At 40.0% G+C, this 18,822-nt stretch overlaps 1 protein-coding gene across 2 annotated transcripts; it reads right to left on the bottom strand.

Annotated features, from left to right (window-relative positions):
- Positions 1 to 1,579: 1,579 nt before the first annotated feature.
- LOC127987710 (transcription factor COE2-like) lies at positions 1,580 to 18,219 on the bottom strand. Of its 2 annotated transcripts, none has more exons than XM_052590091.1 (16): positions 17,772 to 18,219; positions 16,408 to 16,564; positions 15,965 to 16,025; positions 15,649 to 15,704; positions 15,481 to 15,554; positions 14,580 to 14,648; positions 6,412 to 6,493; positions 5,036 to 5,177; positions 4,771 to 4,901; positions 4,550 to 4,676; positions 4,217 to 4,305; positions 4,052 to 4,117; positions 3,705 to 3,882; positions 3,382 to 3,567; positions 3,105 to 3,272; positions 1,580 to 2,217 (listed from the first exon to the last, which is right to left on the bottom strand). In XM_052590091.1, the coding sequence occupies exons 1-16, from the start codon at positions 17,903 to 17,905 to the stop codon at positions 2,195 to 2,197; spliced, it is 1,743 nt and encodes a 580-aa protein (XP_052446051.1). In that variant the 5' UTR covers positions 17,906 to 18,219; the 3' UTR covers positions 1,580 to 2,194. The 2 variants fall into 2 exon arrangements, with proteins under 2 accessions (XP_052446051.1, XP_052446058.1); XM_052590098.1 differs by having other exon boundaries at positions 15,965 to 16,022.
- Between the last annotated feature and the right edge of the window lie 603 nt (positions 18,220 to 18,822).

Genomic DNA, 18,822 nt, shown 5'->3' with positions numbered 1-18,822 from the left:
GAAGAAAGAACATTTTGATGTGATAAGAATGCAATAGAAATACTTCCTTTTCCTGTTTTAGCCACATTTATACGGGAAATGGATGAAAAAAATGTAGAAACGTAATAGTCTTTAGTGAGTCCTACCATTCTATTTGATCATAATGTACCAGTATTTCAATAAAACATATTGGACAATAGCAATTTAAAAAAAAAGTCAAAACCGTAGTAGATGTATAATATATGATTGTTTGAGAAGCATTCTTAACAAAAACAGGCAGAGAGACACATGCACTACAGATGTGCCCGAAACGGACTGAATGCATGTGTGTGTGTGTGTGTGTGTGTGTGTGTGTGTGTGTGTGTGTGTGTGTGTGTGTGTGTGTGTGTGTGTGAGAGAGACATTGTGTTTTGCTTTGAGAAACACACGAGGGACTCTTTCTGTGTACTCCATCTGCCTCTGACGCCCAGGGGACGGAGAGGAGGTGTGAGTCTGGAAGAGTTAGAATGCACCTCAACAAAGGATTTGACAAAAAGCCTTTAGTTAAATAAATACAAATAGCTTCATCCATGGCACAAACCTTTAACTGCATTTAGCTCCCTGTGTCCACAATATTTAGCAGTTTGGTATGGATCAGCAGAACCTTTTAGATGCATTCACATTTTATTCATTGCTGGCTGTTGAAAGTGAAGAATATAAGATATGTGTTTATTTAACTCTGGTGACCGTGTGTTGTATGCACATTCGGGTGGAATATGTTAAGCCATACCTGCAGATACATGCATAGATTTGTGCTTTGTGTTTGTTAAATAAATGTTGTTTTTATATATAACATACATTAGATGGTCAAAATAGAATTTAAATTGCTGATCTTGTTTACATAAGCTATTTCTATAATCTTCAGTGAGACGGTTTAATATGTCAGTAACACTTTAGTTAACATGAACTAATCTTGAACACTTTATTACAGTAATCGGTAACACTTTAGAATAAGGTTCCATTAGTTAATGTTAGTTAATGTATTAATTAACATGAACAAACAATGAATAATACATTTATTACTGTATTTATTCATCTTCGTTAATATTAGTTAATGAAAATACAGTTATTCATTGTTAGTTCATGGTAATTCACAGTGCATTAACTAATGTTAACAAGCACAACTTTTGATTTAAATAATGCATTAGTAAATGTTGAAATTAACATGAACTAAGACTTATAAATGCTGTAGAAGGATTGTTCTTGCTTAGTTCATGTTAACGAAAGTAGTTAACTAACATTAACTAATGGAACCTTATTCTAAAGTGTTACCCAGTAATCTTAATGTTAATTTCAACATTTAATAATGCATTATTAAAATCAAAAGTTGTGCTTGTTAACATTAGTTAAAGCACTGTGAATTACCTGATGGACTGGAGTGCTGTGGATTATTGGGATGTTTTTATCAGACTCTCATTCTGACGGCACCCATTTACTGCAGAGCATCCATTGATGACACACTGATGCAATGCTACATTTCTCCAAACCTGATGAAGAAACAAACTAATCCTGATCTTAGATAATGAAAAATATTCAACAATTTCAGCGTGTGCAAAATCTACAGTCACTATTTTAATATGAATAACAAAATGACAACATACAAAATGTTTACAGAAAAGCAAATACAATTAGATAACAATAACAAATACAATTATGGTTCCTTATATTAGAACTTAACCTAAAAATATAACTTATATAGTTTTTGTCATTAAATAAGTCAATATATGAGGTAATCAGTTCATTAATCTAAACCTAAATAGACATTTTCTGTTTCTCTAAATGAAAAGCCTGGTATGTGTTTTAAAAGCACCGTTTCAGTTCAAGGATGTAGATCTATGGTAAAACATCTTTGACACAGTTGACATCTACTGCGCTGGACGTCTGTTGACCAGTGTCTGTCAGGAACAGGTGTAGCAGTCTGAAATCACTAACTTATGTTTCATCATAAATTAAACATCTTTTGGCATTTTGTGGCGGGGAAGTAACACCATCCCTTTGGCCGCCTCCTCACAATCAGAGGCTAACAGTGCATAGAGGAGATCCGTCTTGAGAAGGTCCCCAATGTGTTTTTGTCTCTTATTCTCTTGATGGCTCTTCATCAGAAGATCAGACAGTGTCTTTTTCACAGAGACAATGTTGAGTCTAGTTCTGCTCATGACTGGAGGAGACTCATCTTCTACATTGGGTGAACCACAAGACCTGTCATGGATGGAAAAGAGATCATATTCAATGACAGTAACATGTAACTCGTCACACTAGGTTACACTAGATACACACGATGATGAAGATGAAGGTTAAAATTGTTTAATAATACATAGCTGACATAGCTATATCAAAGAGATGATTCAATAAACTGTTAATATGTTATGCCTGTATTGCCATAGCAAGAAATAAATGATGAGTTATCGCTGACACACAAAATGTTATACTTATATTACATTTAAAGGACAAATGTGCTCCTCCTCAGATCATCTGAGATGTAGATGAGTTTGTTTCTTCATCAGGTTTGTAGAAATGTAGCACTGCATCAGTGTCTCATCAATGGATGCTCTGCAGTGAATGGGTGCCGTCAGAATGAGGGTCTGATAAAAACATCACAATAATCCACAGCACTCCAGTCCATCAGTCAAATGTTTCCCACAGTGAAAAAGTCTTTGTATATACTCAATCAGACATATTGCCTAATCTGTGCATATTTCTCTCTTGATTCAGATGAGAGTACTTTTTCACTGGAGAAAGCAATATTATTGATAGAGGACTTGTATTTTGTCTGAAGCAAAGCATTTTACTGATGGATTTGTGTCTTACAAACATGCAACTTTTCTCAAGGCATTAACTGATGGACTGGAGTGCTGTGGATTATTGTGATGTTTTTATCAGACTCTCATTCTGACGGCACCCATTCACTGCAGAGCATCCATTGATGAGACACTGATGCAGTGCTACAAACCTGATGAAGACACAAACTCATCCTGATCTCTGATGGTCTGAGGGTGAACACATTTTCAGCAAATTTTATTTTCTGGGTGAACTGTTCCATTAATCATGGAAAAGTTGTGAAGAGGTTGTGTGATCAACAGCTGTACCTCTGAAGCTGGAGCCTCCTGAGGTTTGGCAGACGGGTGATGGAGAACCCTGAGGTCTCAGGACAGGAGCAAAGGCACTCTTCTGTTTGCTGGAGGATGGGAACGATGTGAAGGGCAAGAGGGAGGACGAGGAACTGGAGCCGGGTACAGTGGGGCTAGAGGGCATGACTGAAAACAAGAGTGTTTGGATTATAACAAAATACTTATCTGACTGTCAACATTCATACTGTATTTTCAGAAGGAACTGTGAGTAAAAGACAAGCAAAGTGAAACTCACTAGCATAAGGAGAGCTGTTTGGGGAGGCGCTGTTAAAGCCGGGTGACCCTGAAACACCCAGATTACTCATGGGCACTGCCCCGTAACTCACATTCATGCCCCCATTGGATCCATAGATGGACTGCTGAGGGGTCGATGCTGAAGGGTAGCCCCGCGGGGACAAACTGCTCGGGTTACGAGAGTAACCTTCAATAAAAACAGGAGAAATCACAATCCTAATACATCCAGCCGGCCGGAGCAGTCGTGGTGTAATGGTCAAGCATGACCATCCAGTGAATGTGTTGAGATCAGTTATCTATAACACTGAATGAGAGGGTCCTAACCGTGGGTGCTGGTCTGCCCCGGTTCTCCGATGCTCACACCCAGCTGTGTGGGGTAAGAGCTGAGACCCATGACGCTGCCGTGGACCGGGGAGCTCGGCATGGCCTGCAGCTGACTGTGAGCTCGAGGCACGCTGTACAGAGCCTCCGCTATATCTGCAGCCCGTTTCAGCAACATGTCCTGCACCGACACCATATCAAAGAAGAGATGGGACTTTACAGGAGAATCTACTGCAGGGCGATACGGCTCATGCTAGAGCAACTCGAGAGTCAGCCTTTCATTTGAGCGTGCACTGTCCCTTTAAGTAATTCAGTAGCACTGATATTATCTCCTGTACTTCAGTGGTTACCTGATTGCTGGAGCTGTTCCCATAGAGGGATTCAACAACGTCTGCAGCTCTTTTAAGCAGCATTTCCTAAGACAGAGACAATCAATTCAAGAGAGAGTTAAAAGAACAATAAAGGTTTATGTGTACTTTTTATTTCTTAACATATATATAGCAGTATTGACTAACCTTTGCCAGTTTCTCGGGGTCACCGGGATGTCGAGGGATCAGCTTCTGGAGTCTCTGGAAGCCGTAGTCAATAGTTGGCTCATTCAGCGCTAGAGATAATCATACTGAATTATCTGTGTGTGTTATTATGTGTGTAGTTTATTAAACAGAATCAGGCAATCGTCCTCAGTCTTATTATTAGTCTTGAGTACACATATTGTGTGTCTTCTTCATTGGTGGCGCCAAACAGAATTCGGAAAAAATGATAATTCTCCCAAACCATTCTGCTTTGCTCAGCCAAACTCCGAACTTCTATGGTATGAGGCAGAAGATGAGAAACATCTGTGTGTTCACCTGTATAAATGAAGCGGCCCGGAGCTCCTTTACAGAACTGCTTGGATTTGTAAGACAGTGTAACTTCTACGAGGCCTGGGATGTGTCGAGGAGGAGTCTGGACTCGGATTGCATGAGGAGTGATGAACTGCAGGAGTAAAGACAGAAACAGGCTGTGTGAGAGGTTAACCGTTACAGACGGTTGGTCGAACCTCGCTCTGATAGACTCTAGCAAAGCATACCTCGCTCCACACTAGCATGCTCCCGAACACCACCTGCAGACCGTCGAAGAAGTGTTCCCCGATCACCATCACCATCGCCCCTCCAGTGGTCCAGCCTTCACTGGGGCTGACGGCTTTGATACAGGGAGACGCTGTCGTGGAGAAACAGCACAGGTGTAGATGACATTAAAGCTCTCATTTACAGCTGCCCTTCAGACTTCACGGTTAAACGCGTCCTCTCCTTGTATATAACTGTGGATTAATGCAAACCCAATGTGAATCTCACCATAGTCCATGCTAGTCTCCGCCGTCTCGTTTGGATCCGTTCTTCGAGAGCGGCGTCCGTGTTTGGAGTTGTTGTGCACAAACATGTTGTCAGAAACGGCTAGGACTGGACCATCCACACCGACTGTAGTGGACAAAACCACCTAAAGGAACGCAAAGAAAGATTTAATCCCTCCAAAAAGAGTTTGAAGGAGGAGATCAAGTAGTGCAAAAGATGAACCAAATAGAGAACAATATTAGAGAATCCCTCTCAAGTATTGCTTTCCTCTCGCATCCCTCTTCTTATTGATACACTTCTCTGTTCTCATCCTTCCATGTTCTCATTTATTCTTTAATTAATCTCATTTACAAATGTATCTATTGTTGCATTGCTTCCTGCTGCTATAGTTATTTTTTAACATACTTCTTTACATGCATTTAACATGCTTTAACATGCTGCTTGGGTTTATCAATCTTCTTGCACAAAGCAAGTCTCAAGCAAAAGGACATCAATGAATTTGACATGATTTCTCCTGATGGTTCGAAAAACATTGAGCTCATATGACAGCTAAAACCCCACCATGCATGGCCATTGTTAAAAAACCTACTTGAAATTCAATGTGGCCTTTCAAACAATTGGGTTTAATGTGATTTCAATTGGATGTTGTTTCAAAGAGAAACCAAAGTTATAGTCAAAATAAAGAATCAAAGTTAGCTGATATAATATGAGACGACTGAGAATATCAGTGCTGACGTGCAAAAGACTGCAGAGCTAAAGACACAACACATAGAAATGAGAGATGCTGCATAAGAAGAAAGGTCACACTCCAAAAATATGTAAATAAAGGCACAAAAATGAAGAAGGAAGGACAGCAGGGAAATGAAGAGTGAGGGATGAAATGTCAGATAGTGAAAGACAAGTGGGAGGAAGTAAAGCGTAGGGTCCCCAGCGAGCACTTCCTGGGTCACAGAGCCTGACCTTTCCCATCTGGAGCCCATCACTCAACTTCCTGAAGATATCCTGATGATCCTTGCTTTTTCCTGATCTCTCACTCCCTCTCGCTTATGAGATATTGTATTTAATCACTTAATATAAATCACACACTCTGTCTATATAAAACTACAGAACTGCTGAAGATATTACCAGAAATACAGAAGAAAGATTACCACTAAAGTGCGAACAACACCTATTCTTGTTATTTAGAGGATTTGTCTTGTTTTCCAGTAAAAACTAAATAAAAAAATCCGTAAGAAATGGCATACTATATACTTTTTTGTGTGTCTTGAATGTACTGATGTTTAAAAGTTGTTGATTTTCTTCAGGAAAAATGGAATAACATCAAAGACACCAGAATATTTCTGCATTTTGCACAATCATATTTTTAACATGCTGGATACCTGAAACCGTCTCATGTCTCGGGGGTTCCCTGCTGTCTTCAGACAGTTCTGATTGCACTTCAGGAAAAACTTCAGGAAGAATCTGTGGGAAACACACACAAAGAAACATTTTATTCAAGGAAGGTCTGCTTCATTTAGTCTGTTACACACAAACAAATGTAAAGAGAGAAAAAGCACTTCCTGTATGTCTTGCTGTTGACAATGGCTGTGTGTATATGAAGCTCAATAAGATGCCAGCATGAGCTGATGAGACATGCCCTTCTCTGTCTCGTGAGAAATATTTGGAAAGTGTGTGCATGAGTGAACAATTGCAAACAAACTTCTGCAAACCAGTTCATTAGATTGCATCAGACGTGTGATTTGTTTTTGAATCTGGCTTCATTACTTCTGATTAGGAGAAGCAGATAGAAAACACATCTCCATTGTCAGACAAGGATTTTTCTCTAATATTTTACTGGGACTCGTGCAACCAGTAAAGAGGGTGTAACGATGCCCCTGTTCAAAACTATATCTACACTTTGAATTCAACTAAAGTAGGCCTACATATTTCACACATCATCAGCACACAGATTTATTCTCTTAATAAATGCTGCCTGGATGATGTTCTGACACAGAAGCCATCCTCTTCCTCAAGTATAGCTTCTCTGTGCTTCTGCATATCGAATGCATCTCAGATTGTCATTCCACACTGAATCATTAAGGCTTTGTTTACTAGACAGCCATAACAGTAATTCATTCAACATTGGGATTAATACACTTAGATTCAGATGCAAAAACATGGTCACATATTAATAGCTGGTTTAATAAGAAATATCCCCAGTAATGCTCCAGCAGTTTTTCATGTAACATTTTGTGGATGCAGTTTTTATAAATTAATTGTCTGTAGTGGTACTTTTGATCGGTACTTTTTAAGAAAGGACACTCTCTAAACTCTGCATCTGAACCGCTGTCTCTCTCTCATAACTTGTCAAGGTTTTGTGTGCCGTCTCATGCCCTACCCGAGCTCCACGTACCATTCTGTTCACTTTCACTACATGATAAACATCTGAGCCCTTAATGAAATCCCAGAGCGCAGCTGCAAGCAGGCAAATGAAAGCACATGGGCCACGCAGCATTAACATGCATTAGTCACTCCTCCACTCACTTAGCATGCAAATCTCTAAGCCTCGCTGCCTCGCACCTTCTGCCATGGATCCATTCACCGCATCATAATTAGACCCGTCTTGCATAATTAATTAGGACTCCTGGAGAACCTTGCAACTTCAGCACAACACCCTTGCGTCTCTGTTGTGTCATGAGGAAAAGTCTAATAATAACACTGTCAGGTTTGCACTGTTCTGATATTTAGGTTAACTTCACAGAGGACCAGTGAAACATATTTGGAACTAAACTGATTCAGAAATTTCAAAGTTCACTGGGGAAAACTGTAAATGCTACAGCTTTTCATTGAAATAAGAGAGAAAAAAAGTTGTATAAAAAAACAACAACTCTTATTTATTGAAATATAGGTAAAATAAAAATTTGGATGATGAGCTATTATATAGTTAGTCCAGTAACCGAAAATGAAATACAATACCATAAACTAAATTCTGGACGAACTGTATTAAAATGTGTCAAATCACTTTACTGACACTTTTAAGCAATTTATATATTATAGTAATAATTTCCTTTTTCTCTCTCTTTTTCTCCTATTTTAATAGTAGAGTATCATGGTTTCCACAAAAATAATAATGATATAATAATATGAAATGTACCAAAAGTACCAAATCAGCATTTTAGAATGATTTCTGAAAGATCATGTGACGCTGAAGAGTAAATGCAACTTTGCTGTCACATTACACTTTACAATTTAATAAAACAGTCCTTTTGATCTGTCTATCTATCTGTCTATCTATCTATCTATCTATCTATTTATATGAATAGTCTATAAACAGATATATTTTATTATTTAATAATGTTTTATTGTGTTAGTTAGCTGTATTTTTTTTTTCTTACCTAATCACAATAACCCAACAGTGTTAAGATTAATTGTAATGTGCGATGAAAAAACATGATTTTTGTGCATTGTTAAAAACTGTGTTTTTTTGTGTTTTGATTACTATTACTATTATTATACTGAAAAAAGAAACATGCATTAATGAATTAGTAGATATTTATAGACGTGACATTGTGATCATTTTGAATCATCTTGCCATTTCTTTGTGAAATTCTAAGAAACTGTAAGAAATGTTCTTGTAATATTTAAGACTTGAATAGTAAGTGATCTTCAGAAACAGAGTCAGAAGCATCACTCATCAGCACTTCCTCTTGTCCATCTCACCTCTGTCCCGCTCCGTCTTAGACAAACAAAACAGTGTCATGACACAGAGAGAGAGAGAGAGAGGGAGGACAATTAGGAAACCAGATGTGCAGCATCCAAACACTGAGACGCTGAAAGGTTTGAGCAGCAGTACATCAACGCCTGTATGCCACATGTGTGTGAGAACCACCGCTCGTCTGACAGAGATTGAGCTCATATCAGCCCAAAACAACAACTGAGGATGAACCATTCGTTCACCAGAGCTACCTACAAACACCAGCTGCTGATATGCACTTTCTGTATCTACTGGAGTCATCCTCAAATATGCAATCCAAAAAATGGGGCGAGAGGGTTCAGATCTGGCGTTGAATGAGTGTTGTAGGTGAGGATTGTGGGTGAGCCTCGGAGGGTTTTGGGGAGCAGAGGTTAGCCGGGGCTGGTCATAAATACTCTGGGCTCCCAGAATCCCTTGGCAGACTTTGGGGCCAGACTGGTCGAGGGGTTAACAGGCCACGTTCCCGACCTCTGACCCCACTAACAGGGCACACATAGCAGCTCTAAAAACCACCACATACCTCACCAGGACCTTTCACACTTGCTTCCACTACTAAGAAAAACAGAAGCAACCAACCAACATTTCTGGACTAATTTCTGGACTCATGTCTTTTTATTATTATTCTTGTAAGGGCTTCTATTTTATGTTATTTAAACTGTGAAAATATATATGAAAATATAAGTGATACCATTTGAAAAATTAACATTATTTCATTGCTGTCAGCATGCACTCGAGCATGCACTCCTCAAGATGTGCTAATCCTGATGATGCATGCTTTTCCAGTTCTGTGCTGCAACTGAAGCATGGGCATGTCACCAATTTGCTTATTTGATTAGTTACTTAGAAACTGCACAGAATCTCTTTTGCGTTAATTAAACATCATACATTTTCTTTGTTTTTCAGTCCTATGAGCAGTTGACTCACTCAGGACTTCAAAAACAGTCTCAAAGATCACTAGAGAACTAGCAGTTTTCCTTCAGTTAAGAATATTCTCCTTCCTGTTGCATTAACTTATGTCACATTTTGTTTCTGTAAATGCTTGTGCATATTTTCTGTTAAACAGTTTGTAAACACTGTAGTAAAAGGTGTTAAATTCATTGATGGTATACATACATACACTGACATAAACACATGGTCCTTTCATAGCTATAACTGCATTAGTTTATTTATGTATATATATATGTTGTTGTTGTTTTTTTAATCAAGTATGGTCTTGGACATTTTTTCATATATATATATATATATATATATACAGATTTATTTAACCATTGCAGAAAAGGAAAGCATGTCATTTCTGCACAATCCTTCATCTTTGTGGGGAAACAAAGGCAGAGCAATCTGCATGAACACAAGAGTGACAGACAGGAGAAAAGAGGAAGAGATGTCTGCTTAATTAGCCAGTAATGATAGGATCTGACAAACAACATCTGTTTCCAAACTGACAGTGTGTTTATGTGTTTTAGTGTTTAAGTCTATGTGTGTGTGTGTCTGTGTGTGTGTGTGTGTGTGTGTTTGTGTTGGGGGGGTTGAATGGAGGATGCCAGCACTCACTTTCCTGAACGTCTCAAACAGAACAGCTTGTGTGATGGGGGGGGGGGGGGGGGTTAATACTTTTGAAAGGCACTGTATTTTTTTCCCACAGATACTTCAGAATATGCTTAACTGCCTTGCCATCCACTTATCTTGAGATATTTTAACTATAAATGTCCCCTCCACCACATTTACTGTCATGTGTGTGTGTGTGTGTGTGTGTGTGTGTGTGTGTGTGTGTGTGTGTGTGTGTGTGTGTGTGTGTGTGTGTGTGTGTAAAGGCATTGGTGCTTGACTGTCTTAAATTTCACTAATGAGTTAATGATGCCCCCTGGTGCTAGCCTGGCCCCTTGTGTGTGTGTGTGTGTGTGTGTGTGTGTGTGTGTCCTCTCAATCTGGAGGAGATCCCACTTTCTCTGCAGAAATACACTCTTGTCTGTGCATATGACACAGTTTTAGGATATATTCATCGGGACAGATGCCCTGAATTAGTTGACTTCAGAAGCGTGCAGTTGTGAGAGATCAGACAATGCAGACTCGTGTGTGTGTGTGTGTGTGTGTGTGTGTGTGTGTAAAGGCATTGGTGCTTGACTGTCTTAAATTTCACTAATGAGTTAATGATGCCCCCTGGTGCTAGCCTGGCCCCTTGTGTGTGTGTGTGTGTGTGTGTGTGTGTGTGTGTCCTCTCAATCTGGAGGAGATCCCACTTTCTCTGCAGAAATACACTCTTGTCTGTGCATATGACACAGTTTTAGGATATATTCATCGGGACAGATGCCCTGAATTAGTTGACTTCAGAAGCGTGCAGTTGTGAGAGATCAGACAATGCAGACTCGTGTGTGTGTGTGTGTGTGTGTGTGTGTGTGTGTGTAAAGGCATTGGTGCTTGACTGTCTTAAATTTCACTAATGAGTTAATGATGCCCCCTGGTGCTAGCCTGGCCCCTTGTGTGTGTGTGTGTGTGTGTGTGTGTGTGTGTGTCCTCTCAATCTGGAGGAGATCCCACTTTCTCTGCAGAAATACACTCTTGTCTGTGCATATGACACAGTTTTAGGATATATTCATCGGGACAGATGCCCTGAATTAGTTGACTTCAGAAGCGGGCAGTTGTGAGAGATCAGACAATGCAGACTCATGTGTGTGTGTGTGTGTGTGTGTGTGTGTGTGTGTGTGTGTGTGTGTGTGTGTGTGTGTGTGTGTGTGTGTGTGTGATGGCTCTGTCAGGACTCCGGTCAGGGTTTATAGGGCCATTGACAGCGTCCCAGCAGGCCTGCTGTGAGATCTGTCAGTCGCTCCTCACACTCCTGTCTGCATGTACACATTTGCTGTGGATTAGCCACGCACATTATATTTTAGCAGCACAGGCATCCCTGTTCCTCAGAAATCACCTTTCCAATTCATGCCGTCAACTGAATGTAAAGCAGATGGACTCCAATCAAAGGTTAGAAATATTAAATCTCAAAAGTTGATCCAGAAAAATTGGACTAATGTCAAGTGTCATATCAAATACTTGTAATTTCTTGTTTTTTTATTTATGTATTTTGCCATAATGTGGAATATGGAGTTATTTAAAACTTCTATTTGTTCACTTCAGGTTGCAACACAAAATGTGAAAACGAAGGGTTTTGAAACTCTGGCTATGGAAATTAGCATCAGGGGTGTGAATACTTTTGTAAGGAGCTGCTTACTGTTTTAAAAAATATAGACTTTTTTTTTCCTTTTAATTTTCTGTTGGTTGTCTATCTCAGTTATCTGATCTACATTGGTCCAGGAAGTTCTGCTAGTGATTTCACTCATGTAGAAACAACACAAGTGTAAATGAGTTTGGCAGAGATCAGAACTGCTTCCATCAACACTTCTGTGCATCCTCTGATTGATACGGATCACATGAGGAGTGAAAATCGATAGCCTGCGTGTACTGTTAGTCGCTTTGGATAAAAGCATCTGCTAAATGCATGAATTTAATACGCCAACTTTTGCTACTGGCCATATGTGTAAAGAGTTTATTTATTTTTCTGCTTGGCCTGTGTTTGTTACTCTTGGGTTCTCTCCAGCTTCAGTTGATTGTCTTTCTATTGATCCAGTAGTATTGCTCTCCCCTGGGTTTGATTAGCAAAGTGAGAGGAGACAGATGGCACTATTCCTATTACTCAGACTCCTCCAATCAGAAAACTCATTGCAGATACAAGTACAGATGTAAAATAAGATGATCAGTCTTTAAAACAACAGCCCAAGTGTGTGTTTTTTTATTTTTTATTATATCATATTGATGATTTAAGTTTGCTTGCACCAAACCCACCCTGTGCTTGATCCCCTTTCAACCCTGTCTCTTTTCCACAGGTCTTTCTTCACCCCCACGGGTCGCACGTATTGAACCTGTGTGGTTCTGAGCTGCTGAGCCTCAAGCTGTTAGCCACACAGCTGTACATCGAACACTCAAGAGAAGCTTGGAAAGACCAGAGCCTTTAGGAACAAACACTGTCTTTCTTCACCTATGAACCCATTCATATTTAGCGCTTCTACTTTGACAGACTTCTCCTAATCCATTTCAGGCCTGTTTTGCATAACACTAAAACACCGGAGATTAATTAAATCGACACTTTTACACAAAGTCACATGTAATTAACTGGATGGTTACATTGCATAGACTATCATTTTTATGCAGTTAATTATAAATAGTATAAAGTAACGTAAACCCATTCCTTAACCCAATCTCTTTTACCATTTAAAACCAAAGTGTGTGGCCGAAGCATCACTCGTGGATCGTTGGATTAACTAAGGTCTTTCAATCTGTTTAATTCGAACACATGCACAAGCACATGACATGCAATTATATAAACCAACTAACATTAACAAAGAGGTTCAAATGTGCAGAAATGAGTATGCAGTATAACATGTGGACAGGTAATGATAAAGCTAGACTGCGAGAAGAGCCGAGGAAGATGTGGGGAGCATGATGTGACAAAAGCCTCCTTCAGGATCAGCTGAGAGCTATTCTCTCCCCTTCTGCTCTTAACTGGATTAGATGAGGAGAAAAGAGAAGGGGACGGAGACAGACAGAGCAGCAGGTCCAAACAAAACGGACACAGATTAAAAAAGGAGGGGGGTGTAGGTGCTTTGGGATCACAACTCCCACATGCTCCGGGGAGGGATCCCGATGGGGCTGACTAATTATATCAATATTAGGGGGGAAGACGAGAGAGAGAGTGTGAAGGGTATTAAAACTAGCCCAAAAAATCGAAATAAGGTAGAACTTAGGCCTGAAAAATGCTATTTTCTAGAAGATCTTCTAGACTATTGTATACACATACTGGTAAAAAATAAAATGTATAGCCTGAATGCACTGTAATATTGGATATTTTGGATCGATTGGAATTTGGATAAAATTAGCATCTGCCAGAAGTGTATGATAATGAGACAATATTTAAACTACAGCGCAAATAATAATAATAATAATCTAAAACTCAAATTTTATTAGAACTCTGGGTAAGTCTGGCCGTGTTTGGAGAATTAAAGACAGGACAGAACGAGAGAGAGAGAAAACTATAAAAACAGCTGTGGTGCTAACGAATTCTGGGAACATCTAGGAGACAACAGACCATTTTATTCGGTCTTGACTTGAGAAAATCCTCAGAGACGCTATATAAACCATGTCAGCTTCAACAGGATATCAAGCAAGATATCTGACACCATATTATCCATATCTCTGAAGGACAGCGTGGGCTAGTCAGCTGACTTTCACTGAAATATTGACTCTCTACTATTCTCCTCTTTATAGAGCTGCTTTACAACAGAACTGAATTTTGTTTGCATTCTTGAAACATTATGGTCCTGTTTATCACTGTAAGGCTGCTGAGGCACAATCTGTACTGTATAAAGCGCTGTATAAATAAAAGTGACTTGACTTGGTCCAGCTGAGGGAGACAGAGTGATTCAGTATTTGCATGAGAGCACTTACATATAGGGCATTTGAGAGTTCTTCTTTTATAGCCTGAATGCACTGTAAGTCGCTTTGGATCAATGCGTCTGCTAAATGCATGAATGTAAATGTAGTGAATAGAAAAAGGAGAAAATAAGTAAGAAACGGATTCTTTCTCAGCAAGAAGGCAAAGAATGAAGAAGAAAGTATCTGGTCATCCTAAAGGTCAAGTTACTGAAACTCTTCACATAGTGACCAAGTGTTCAGTTCTCCAGAACGGAGTTGAATCACAAATCCTTACTGTGGAGTGTGTGCATGTAACCCATTCAAACATGTTCAAGACACGAGACTGGTGTCCGGACTTACCTGTCGATGATGACGGGGTCAGATGGCGTCTCGTTGCGATTGCCGCAGCTTTTTTTCTCACAGCAGCGACTTGGTGTGAGAAAGAGAAGATAATGAATGATTAAAACTTGCTCCATAACACCACTACAATTAAGACTCAGAAAAGGCAGGCCAGCAATCTGTCACACTGATTGTGAATGATCAAGCTTCTCCAGCACACACACACACACACACACACACACACCGTGGGTGGACCTCCTGTCTGTTCAGGGCACGTCACCCCCCCCCCCCACACACACACACACACACACACAATCCCCCATCTCATGCACCACGCCACCAGCATAACAAAAGTGCCCCCCACCCCTGGCCATCTGCCTATATGCTTTCTCCGTTCCCCCCCGTCAGACAGAGTCACTCCCCAGCTGTGTCTCCTGCCCTCTGCACCCCGTCCCCATCAGCTCTGTTATTAACCAGCTGTGAGCGCCCACTCGGGCATCTGCTGGCTACACAATAGGGGCAGAGCCAGATCTGACCCCCCCTGCCCTCCCTAACGCTGTCCTCCAGCCTGAGGTCACCGCACACCCTCCGTCTTCTCCGTCTCTTTTCTAGCGCAGCTACCATCCACTCCTTATAAACATGTGCTTATTCTGTACAGAAGACGTGTGGTATTTATGCCATTAGAGTGAAACTGACTCTAGAAATATGGCTTGGGTTAGAAAGCAGCTGGACATACAGCATGTCTTATACACAGCAGCTCCTACTTCTATTTTTGACTTGTTATCTAAGACTAACCCTTTATTTTTCAGAGTGTAGGTGGAGCTGTGATCTAAAAGTGGCATTACACGGTGAACTGAATCTGCTGCATGCTCTCCTGAGTTGCACATTGAAGATAACTAGATTTGATGGTGTTTTCTCTCACCTGCACATGACTTCATGAGTTAGCAGAACACGGCACATTTCTGGATTCTTGTTCTGTCCTTCATATGATATGGGCTGAACCATGCAGAACAGAATAAAAAGAGGTCAGCGACTCATTAAAGTTGTGACTACACGACGTTTAGCTCAGAAGAAGATGGTGCTGCTTTACCTGTTTAGTGACAGAATCAATGAGACGAGCATAAAGGTCTTGTTCTGTGCGAACACCTGTGATCAAAAACAAAGTTAGCAGATCGCTGATACAGAAGAGACTTTAATTAGGAACCACACTTCCATCGGGTCAAACAGAATCAGTTCTGTGCTTAACAAATCAAAAATAAGAATCTGAAATGTTCATTTAATGCATAATATGATCACCTAATGTTAATTTTAATTTGATGTGCTATAATAAAAGTTAATCCAACAAACAGAACAATATCTAAATGACATAAATATTTCTATATAATGATGATAAATGAGGAGCATACCATTACTGTAGAGGAGCTGGAGTTTGTAGTGAGTTCCATTATTGGTCTTCTCCCCCGTCTGCTGATTATGCAAAATTAACATTTAAACAAGTGTACAGTAATGTCAACTATACAAAGGTACTGCAATATATGCCATCGGTGCATTCACCACTCAGAAGCGAATGGTATTACTGTTAAAGATTTCGTTTGCATCTCTGCAGTCTTGTTCAGATTGATCAGGGATGGATCAGAAGGAGGGAGACAGATAGCAGCTTACTGTTGTATCGTAATGTTAAATGCAAATACCATTTACATTACAGTACGCCATGTGATACTGTAAACCTAAGCCTTGTGAAAATAGCACTAGTTTCTAGAGTTTGAGAACCTGCCTTATGTTAAACTCTAGGAAACATCATCAGAAATCCAGTTACGTTGAGTCGTGTGAAGCATGCTGTAGAATATACCTTGTCCTGCTCCACGAAGTCAACAAACGCTGTCCTCTCCACCTCCACGGGCTGCCCGTTACGGTCATACAGTCCCAGAACAAAGTGGAAGAAGTTGGACTTTCGGAGATTGGAGGGAGGCTGCTTCTCAAAGTGAGCACGGGATAAAGCCACTCCACTACATGTGTAAGGTTTGGGAGGAGAAACACAGATGGATGATTTATCCTTTTTTCACACTGTTTTCAGACTGTGTGCACAGTTCAGTTCAACATACTGATACAGAAGCATCAACTAAATACAACATAGTTCTTAATGCATGTCTCTGACAGGATGATAATGACAAGTACTTCAACATCTGAATCTCCACTGAATACACCAATAACTATGCTTGTGTCTGAATCCTCATAGCCCAGTCTTGCTGAAAACAGTAACTATTTTAAGCCTAAAAAGTTTATTTTGAGCATACTGTAGTGACGCTGAAAAATATTAGGAAAAAGTTCAGATTGTATAACTTACTCCCACCAAATTTAAAAAATTAGTTGTAATTGTTCTAATAATAGATCATTTGATTAAATAATGAAAACGGGCATTAATTAAAAAAAAAAAAAACCTGCAATTACCAAATACACTGTAGATAAGATATCAGACTAACAGCTAATTAATAAATAATAATTCATATAGATGTCTAACAACAAACAGCTGTCTATGGCAGAGTGAGTGCTCTCTCGGATATTTTGTAGAAACGCAGCTCTGTTCATATCGATTATCGATTTATAGAATTATAAAATCAGAGACAGGCGAAATCTTTTAGATTTGTGTGTTTTCGTTCATCTAAATCTAATCGGAAGTGTTCTCACCACTGCAGTCCACTTTTAATCATCTGATTATTCACTTATAAATCGGCCGACAATGAATGAACAGATTCTTAAAGAATATGACGCTATGAGCAGGGGATGCGCTCGAGCGCTTTCAGTCTCTTTAATATGATCATCATTATTATAGTGTTGTGTCTGTCACCTCCAGCTCTGGGAGATACTTCTACGAGGTTATGGAAAACAAAAGATACTCTACAGTTAACTTTAGCCTAACAGAATACTACTCGCTTAATATTAATAATATACACATAAACAATAATAACGCACGTGTTATTGAAGATAAATATTTCGACAACTCTTATAATCGTTTAGTCTGATACTTAGTTTAATCTTGCATTTATGCTCTGTTGTTTTTGGATGGTAAATAAATAGTTTAACACGATCTGTGCGCGTGCTGTATCGGCTATAATCAGAAGACATGGACAGTTGATGAAGATGTCTTTTTTTCTTCTTTAGGTAGTGTTTTCACTTTGATTTAAAGCGCTGCGCGTGCATCCGAGCAGAACGTACCTCTGTGCCGCTGTGTTTGCGTCAATCACGCCGATATTCCGCGCCCAGGAACGAACAGGATCCATCTCTGCTTCAAAACTCCCCACTTTCAACCCAGTGATGTCTCTAGTCGGGTGATCTTGACTCCCGAACATTTACGACAAGTTTGCAACGACAAGGCAACCTCCAGTGCAAATCCACAATCAAAATGTTCTGGAAATTCTGCGTCTCTCTCAGAAGATGAGGCGATTTCCCCAGTGTGTAGAACACCGAGAGTCTCCGAAATAGTCCGTGAGGCAGTCTGCTCCGTGCTTCTTCTTCTAAGTTCCTCGGAAACTTGCAGTCTTGGCGTATACTGGTCCTTCTTCGAGACCCATTCAAACTGTCCGCGCGCGCGCGTCACCTGCAGTGCGCGCTCCGCCGAGCACCGTTCACTTCACCAACAGCGTCTGCAGATATAAAGACACTCGAGCTAGGAGTTACACCATCCACGAGATGCTCTGAGGAGCTGATGTGCTGTAACAGCCCAGGATGGACATCTGATGCTGCTGCAGGACCCACGGGATGAAAAGAGGAGGAGCGAACCCGGAGAAATATATCCAATGACTGTTCGCTAGAATATACTCAAAGGACATCAAGTTTTATTTTTATTTTTTATTTAGATTGTCATTTTCAGTTCATGTCTGTCCGTTGGACTAGCCTTTTAAAGCACATCAGTTGCCAAATTATTCAAACAGGACACATCTTTGGAAACGAAATTAGACACAAGAGAATAAAATGTATTTGCTGCACGGATTGACTTACTCTTTATAGTCATGCTCATTAATTGTTTGTTTCTAGGACTATTTTTCTAAATGATTTAGAATAAAAAATGTAGTCTTATAAACCGCCAAACGTAGCCTAATGCATCTGTAACAAAGAGGAAGGAATAGTAAATGTGTTTGAACGACTGGCATCTGCGGGTGGAGAGCAGCAGACGGACGAGACAATGAGATTTTGCTCAACTTTTTTTAGACCATTTCCTCTGTGTAAGAAGAAGCTTTTCCATCTTTTCTTGCTACTGCATGGGGTT

This window comes from Carassius gibelio, chromosome A5 (assembly GCF_023724105.1).
Source record: "Carassius gibelio isolate Cgi1373 ecotype wild population from Czech Republic chromosome A5, carGib1.2-hapl.c, whole genome shotgun sequence".
Lineage (NCBI taxonomy): Eukaryota > Metazoa > Chordata > Actinopteri > Cypriniformes > Cyprinidae > Carassius > Carassius gibelio.
The sequence above is the reverse complement of the archived record's forward strand: the minus strand, read 5'-3'. Positions and strand labels throughout refer to the sequence as shown.

What these genes read in the sequence shown, in the direction of transcription:
- LOC127987710 (XM_052590091.1), bottom strand. Translation starts at nt 17,905, where the DNA reads ATGTTCGGGAGTCAAGATCACCCGACTAGAGACATCACTGGGTTGAAA. An exon ending in GGGGCAGACCAGCACCCACG is followed by an intron (nt 3,568 to 3,704) that starts GTTAGGACCCTC and finishes TTTTTATTGAAG; the next exon opens with GTTACTCTCGTAACCCGAGC. An exon ending in AAACAGCTCTCCTTATGCTA is followed by an intron (nt 3,273 to 3,381) that starts GTGAGTTTCACT and finishes TCTTGTTTTCAG; the next exon opens with TCATGCCCTCTAGCCCCACT.